This window comes from Globicephala melas, chromosome 13 (assembly GCF_963455315.2).
Source record: "Globicephala melas chromosome 13, mGloMel1.2, whole genome shotgun sequence".
NCBI lineage: Eukaryota > Metazoa > Chordata > Mammalia > Artiodactyla > Delphinidae > Globicephala > Globicephala melas.
The window spans coordinates 52,056,161-52,062,160 of NC_083326.1; the positions used below are offsets into that span (position 1 = coordinate 52,056,161).

The window sequence follows — 6,000 nt, forward strand, 5'->3', positions numbered from 1 at the left end:
ATATGACTTCACGTGATACAAGGTTATAATCTCAAATGACTCAGGAAGTATAAAGGAGTCATTTAATATATCCAAGTCCAATAAATAAATAAATGTTTAAATCTCCTCCCATGCTGAAAAACATATTTCCTTCATAGTTTTTAAGAGTATTGATTGACTATTTGTGATAAATTCAGGGGTTAAGAAAGCTCCTAGGATCTCTTTGGAATTTTAAATTGGATTACTAATTTCTCCTTTCACTGCTATATAATTACAAAGGTCCCTTAAGCAATCAGCAGGACCTGTTCAAGGTAGTATTTTGGTTTGGGCCCTTCAAACATCATTCACTTAAAAAGAAATCAAATCACTGCTTGATTGAAAAGTTACCCCCTGCAAGCTTTGGATTGTTGGTGTGGTTAGAAACTGTGTTATCAACAGTGAACAATAAAATACTTTCTATGAAGAATGTCAGTATCTCCCTATCCCTTGTTTAAGATGTTTGTTTACTACTACTACTATTATTTTTTTTTTAACATCTTTATTGGAGTATAATTGCTTTACAAGGGTATGTTACTTTCAGCTTCACAACAAAATGAATCAGTTATATATATACATATATTCCCATATCTCTTCCCGCTTGCGTCTCCCTCCCTCCCACCCTCCCTATCCCACCCCTCCAGGCGGTCACTTAATTATTATTATTACTGATCACCTACTGGTGGTTACAGTCTGTTCTTGAAAAGCAATTCTGACAATGTTTCATTGTCTCACAGCAAACCTGTCAGCAAAACAATGCAGGGGCTGTTTCCAGAGTCCATGGCTTTAGGGAGCCATTCACACTCATTCAATCAATCACAAGAAAACCTCCCGGCAGATAAATTCTACAAAAAGCAGCAACCCTGGAATCCGCCTTATCTCTGCAGGAGCTCCAGCCTAGAGAGACTCCTCCAGTGACTGGCTGAAGAGCACAGCAATTTCTTCAGACCTTTGATGCCAGGTTATTAAAGTCTAAGCCCAGACAGTAGGACCTTTTCTACCTTGCTCACTCAGTATCTATGGATTGTGGCACACAGTAGGTACTTAACAAAGCTGGGATGATTGAATGAAACATTAGGGTGTGGCTAGGAGGGAGCCTAAATTAGAGGTGTTACATGTGGATTCTGGAGTCAGACTGTCCGAATTTGCATACTAATTTCCCCACTGACTAGCTTAGTGCCCTTAGACAAGTAACTCAGCCTCTCTGAGTCTAAGATTTCTTAACTGTAAAATGAAGAAAAAAATAATGCCTGGTATGGCAGACGCTCAATAAATGTTAGCTATTACTAAAGGGAAAAATAGTAAGTGGGGATATTAAATGGCCCATCAGTCATGCCTAAGACGTTGTTTGCAGTACTAACCACGGTACAGATCAACTTGTCCCTGGCTTTTATCTTCCAACTCACAACACTGTTCCCTGCCTCCAGGCCACAGTCAGGAATTCCAGAAGCTGAGAGAGCCTGTGCCTTCGGAATGGCATAGGAGCAGAAGATGGAAAGGCAGGACCAGCCTGGTAGAGCCAACCCCACAGTGCGGGTAGACTTTTTTCACAGATGATCACTTTGATGACCTAGAACACTGTCCCCTGGCCCCCAACTGCCTGATTCTTTTCACTCTGATTTGCCCCCCAAAAGCAGAAAGACTGTCCTCTGCCCACTCTGGGCTCCTCTCCTAGCACCTGACCTCTTTTTCCCATCACGCGGAGACATGTGGACCAAACTGTCCCCCTGAGAGATCACTCATGTGCTGGGTTTACCCGAGGCAAAACAGACTTTTCTATCACAAAATTTAAATGTCTATTTTCCCATTTGAAAATTAACACTTCAAAGGCCATTTAACTTACTTTGGCAGCAGCTACATCAACAGTTTTAAAATAATGTTTTAATGAGAATAAGCATTAATTCAGAAAATTAGACACCTAGTTATGCTATAGCTTTAAAGCTATCATACTCCAGCTTTTCCCATCCACACCATTATTGCTGGATAAGCCGCATGGTGGGGGGGGGGGAGGAGTGGTAAGGGGATGGGAACAATCTTGGAAAATTGCATAGGAGACCACAGGGAAGATCTATACTTAGCAATAATTAAACCTCAGACTAAGAATGTCAAGCATCTTCAAACTAACAGTCAAAAGTGTAATTGGATTGCAAATTTGTCTTCCAGAGGAAGGGCAGCCCCAATTCCCAAACAGTGAAAGGAAAAAGGTCTCACTTTGTTTCCATTTCCCTGCAGAAAACATGATTCTTTCAGTGTTAAATGCAGTCAGCCCTTACACGCGTGCCTGCTTATCCCAGTTAAGGACAAGAAATTTTAGACACTGGGAAAGCAAAGAGACCATGGGTCTGGGAAAACAACAGGCAGTAGGAGAAGCATACTGCTTACTAGTGCATTTTAAAAGTATTATTGCCAGACAGCATTTCAGAAATGTTTACGTACAAAAGCACAAAAATAAGCAGCTGGACACTATGTTTTGAGGGCACCAACCTCCTCCCTGTGTTAAATTAGAACAGTGGTTTGAATCACTGTGGTCGCCTGGTTGTTTCCGGCCGTCTCTTAGGTAACAAGTGCTGCTGCATTAAAACTCACCAATATTCCCAACTTCCAGGACTAGAAGTGTGGCTTCTTAATGACACACCTAACTCTAGAGGAGTCAGATTCCTTCATAAAGAATGTGAATATTTATTAGAAACCATGAAATTTATGGTGCAGTACAGCTAATTGAAAATGTAATTAGAAATAAATTAAAACCAGCTTCATGTTTTAATCAGTTTGGAACACTTCAAGTATTGCAGCAACAAGGCAAGTAATTTTCTTCTGGAAAATATATAATGATGTCATTATTTTGGTACTTGTGACTCCAGAGATGGAGGAAATAGAACAGAGACAGATATTTGCTGAACGCAACAGATAGGTGGCGCTGTGGCTCATGGCAGACCTGGAATTAGACTACAAAGGCCTGGGTTTTTACAAAGGCTATATCCCAGGTTTAAACATCAGAATTAGAAAGTCAAATAGGCACCCTGAAAAGGTATCTGTCTCGCATAGTAGCTGAATTTCTGCTTTGGCAGATAAACTTCTGTAACTTCTAAGATGTCCACTAATTTTCTATTCGGCTAAAGAATGTTTTACCTTAATTTTAAGCATTTGCAAGGCTTGTCACTGACTTCTATTATTTAGGGAAATCAAATTCTAATGAAATGTTGGCTTAAACATAATGATTTAATAGCTATACGACATAATCACGAACCCAAGGAAGACTCTGCGTTGGTTACCTATGGCAAATCATCAAAATAATTCTACATGGTAAAGGCAGCTTTCCTGTTTGGCTAAACACATACTCTGCTTGGCTTCAAAAGTCTTGTGTCCAATTTCTTGGTTCCACCCCTTCCTGGCTGCTGCACCAACTTCGAGTTACTTGGCTACTTAATTGCCTGAGATTCACTTTTCTTCTAGTTCAGAGATGTCTAGTCCAGGATCTGCTCTCCTAGGTCTCTCCAAGCCTCACAGGGAAACTGGCAAAGCTTGTCTTTAGATGCCTACCATCCTCCTTGTGGCTGGTTTCTATTTCTTCCAGACTCCTTTTCCACATCTATAGTGTAGGGGTTAAAATACCTACCTCACAGGGTTGTTGAGAGGGTTCACCGATGGAGGGCTTATAGAGAGTGGAGCACAGAGGCTAGCACTTAGTAGGTACTAAAGAAGTATTACTGCTGCCCCCCTTCCGCATCTCACAAACCAGACAAATAAATGCAAATTACATGGCAATGGTTGGTAAGCAAACCTCTCACAGAATATGTTGTTTTAAAAGAGGCCTTCAAAGTGACTAGTCTACCCAGGGATTCAGTCCCTCAGCTCCCCTCTCCCACTGGGGCAGAAGGTAAGAGGGGCCTTTGAAGCAGTGCCCAGACCACAGAGAGTAAGCAATAAACCTTCTCCAGGGGGTCTGCAAGCTGGTCTAGAATGCAGTGTAAACCTCACACACACGCAAAAAATATGTTTAGAACTTGTAGGTGTGTCTTCCTCTGCAGATTTGAATTAACATTGGAAAAATACCCAAACTGTAGTAACAGTCATTGACCCAGTCAAAAGCATAACAAGATTTTCAGAGTTTCGGAACACACATGGGAGCTGATGAAATGAGTAGCTGGCTTATCTTTCCGAGAGTTCAAAACCTTCTGGCCTCAGTGACCAGCAATGAGAAGATTAACTGGCTAAAATGATGGTAACTGAGCCCCAGAGTAAAGTTTAGCCGCGTGAACTCTTTCCTTTCTGGGAGGATCCTTCAATCAGTGCTAAGGAAAGTGCTCCTTTCCTAGAAGGTAACTGAGAGAAGAGAAACCGAGATGGAGAGAGAAGGAACACACACCACTGCCTTTTGAAATTCTCTAGCCAGAGAGTAGTATCCTGTCTTTTGTTTCTCTGGCCCTGGGGCGGGCCCCATTCCACCTGGTGTTCTGTCCCCTCCCTACCCTGGGTCTCCAAAGGAGGACACAGAACTCCCTTGGAAGGAGAGCTAACTGGCATTACCGCTCCGGAGTGTTTAGCGTGAACTCCGTTTCAGAGAAACCCAGAGCCAAAAGTTACTTTCCAAGTCTGTGGGGCTCCCGGGGCGCCCGCCTCGGTCAGCAACGCTTGCAAGTCAAAGCGGTCGCATCGCGTGGTCTCGGGCGATTGGAAACTCGGTCCCCGCGGTCAGATGGCATTTCGCACCCAGCCCCCTCACTCAAGCCTGGCCCGCGCGGTGACAGAAATGTGTTATCCTAACGCAAAACCAGGTCTCCAGTCTTGTGTAAACACCGCGCCGGCCCATCCCCAAACAGCTCTCTTGGATGCCTCCGCTGTAATTATTTATCTCACATATAAATCTGGATTCTGCTGACAAATCTTCGGGTTTCTACTAAACACAGGCTGCCCTGAGAAGCCCTTCTCCTCGCGATTCCGTTTAAAGGTATGATAACATCTGACACTTCCCTAAACCGGCCTGCACAGGATACCGCCCGGGGGACTGTGTCACCCCTGGACACACGTGGGCACAACAACTCCGCAGGCAGGCACATGGAAGGGACGCGGAACCCAGGACAGTTATTTTCCAGTCAGTGGGTCTGATGGAGAAAGATGCCAAACGCACTTCCCAAGCCAGCTGAACTCCGCGGGCACCTAATCATTGCCAGATGTGGGGAGGGCGCACCGAGAACATCCCCGAGTCCCAGAGAAAAACCCCGGCCAGCAGCCCTTCGACTTCTTGGACGGCGAAACGGCAACAGCGGGGAGGGAGAGGACGCTGGGGAGAGGGGGGAGTGCTCCAGAGCGGAGAACCGACTGGGGCGGGGGGGTGGGTAGAATGATGATGCCTCCACTCTCCTGGGCATATTTTTTCAATTAAAAAGTTGGGAACTGGAATCCGTAAACAATAATTTGGGGCTTCAAACTACTTTGTAGAGACAGGATGGGGAGGGGAATACTCACACGCTTCAAAACCCCAACCTCTAGGTCTCCGGCGGTACCCGACTCCGGAGCCGGGGGCGCCCCCAGGGTGCGCGCACGAACCAAGCACCGGTGTCCCCCGGGGTTCCGCGCAGAGAAAGTCCGCACCGGATGCACCTCGCCCCCTCACGCGCTCCCCGAAGCCCGCCCTACCTTTCATGGTGGCCGAGGAGACGCACAGCCAGCCGGGGAGCTCCGCGCCGCCGAGGAAGTTCGCGCTGAGCAGCGGGTCAGTGAGCGCCCATGGCAGCTGCGCCGCGCGTCGGCCGTCTGCGCTCCAGCCCTCCCTCCCCGCTTGGCGCTCTGTGCCGCGGGGCCGCCGCGCGCGCCGCTCACCCCGGGCGGGAGGCGCCGCTCCCGCCAGCGCCCCTCCCCCTGGCCCGGCCGCCGGGGCGCGCGGGCCGCCGCGCCCACGCCCCCCTCGCGCCCTCCCGCGCCCGCCCCGCCCGCCCCGCCCGCCCGCAGGCCAGCGCCCGCCCGGGCCCCGTCGCCCTCGCCGCG

General features: G+C 47.3%; 1 protein-coding gene across 1 annotated transcript in view; it reads right to left on the reverse strand.

Annotated features, from left to right (window-relative positions):
• The window catches only part of COLEC12 (collectin subfamily member 12), a 185,518-nt gene extending 179,720 nt beyond the window's left edge, over positions 1-5,798 (reverse strand). Inside the window, exon 1 of the mRNA XM_030842605.2 lies at positions 5,653-5,798. Within this exon, the coding sequence (XP_030698465.1) occupies positions 5,653-5,659 (7 nt within the window). The 5' untranslated portion in view covers positions 5,660-5,798. The remainder of the gene's footprint in view (positions 1-5,652) is intronic.
• Between the last annotated feature and the right edge of the window lie 202 nt (positions 5,799-6,000).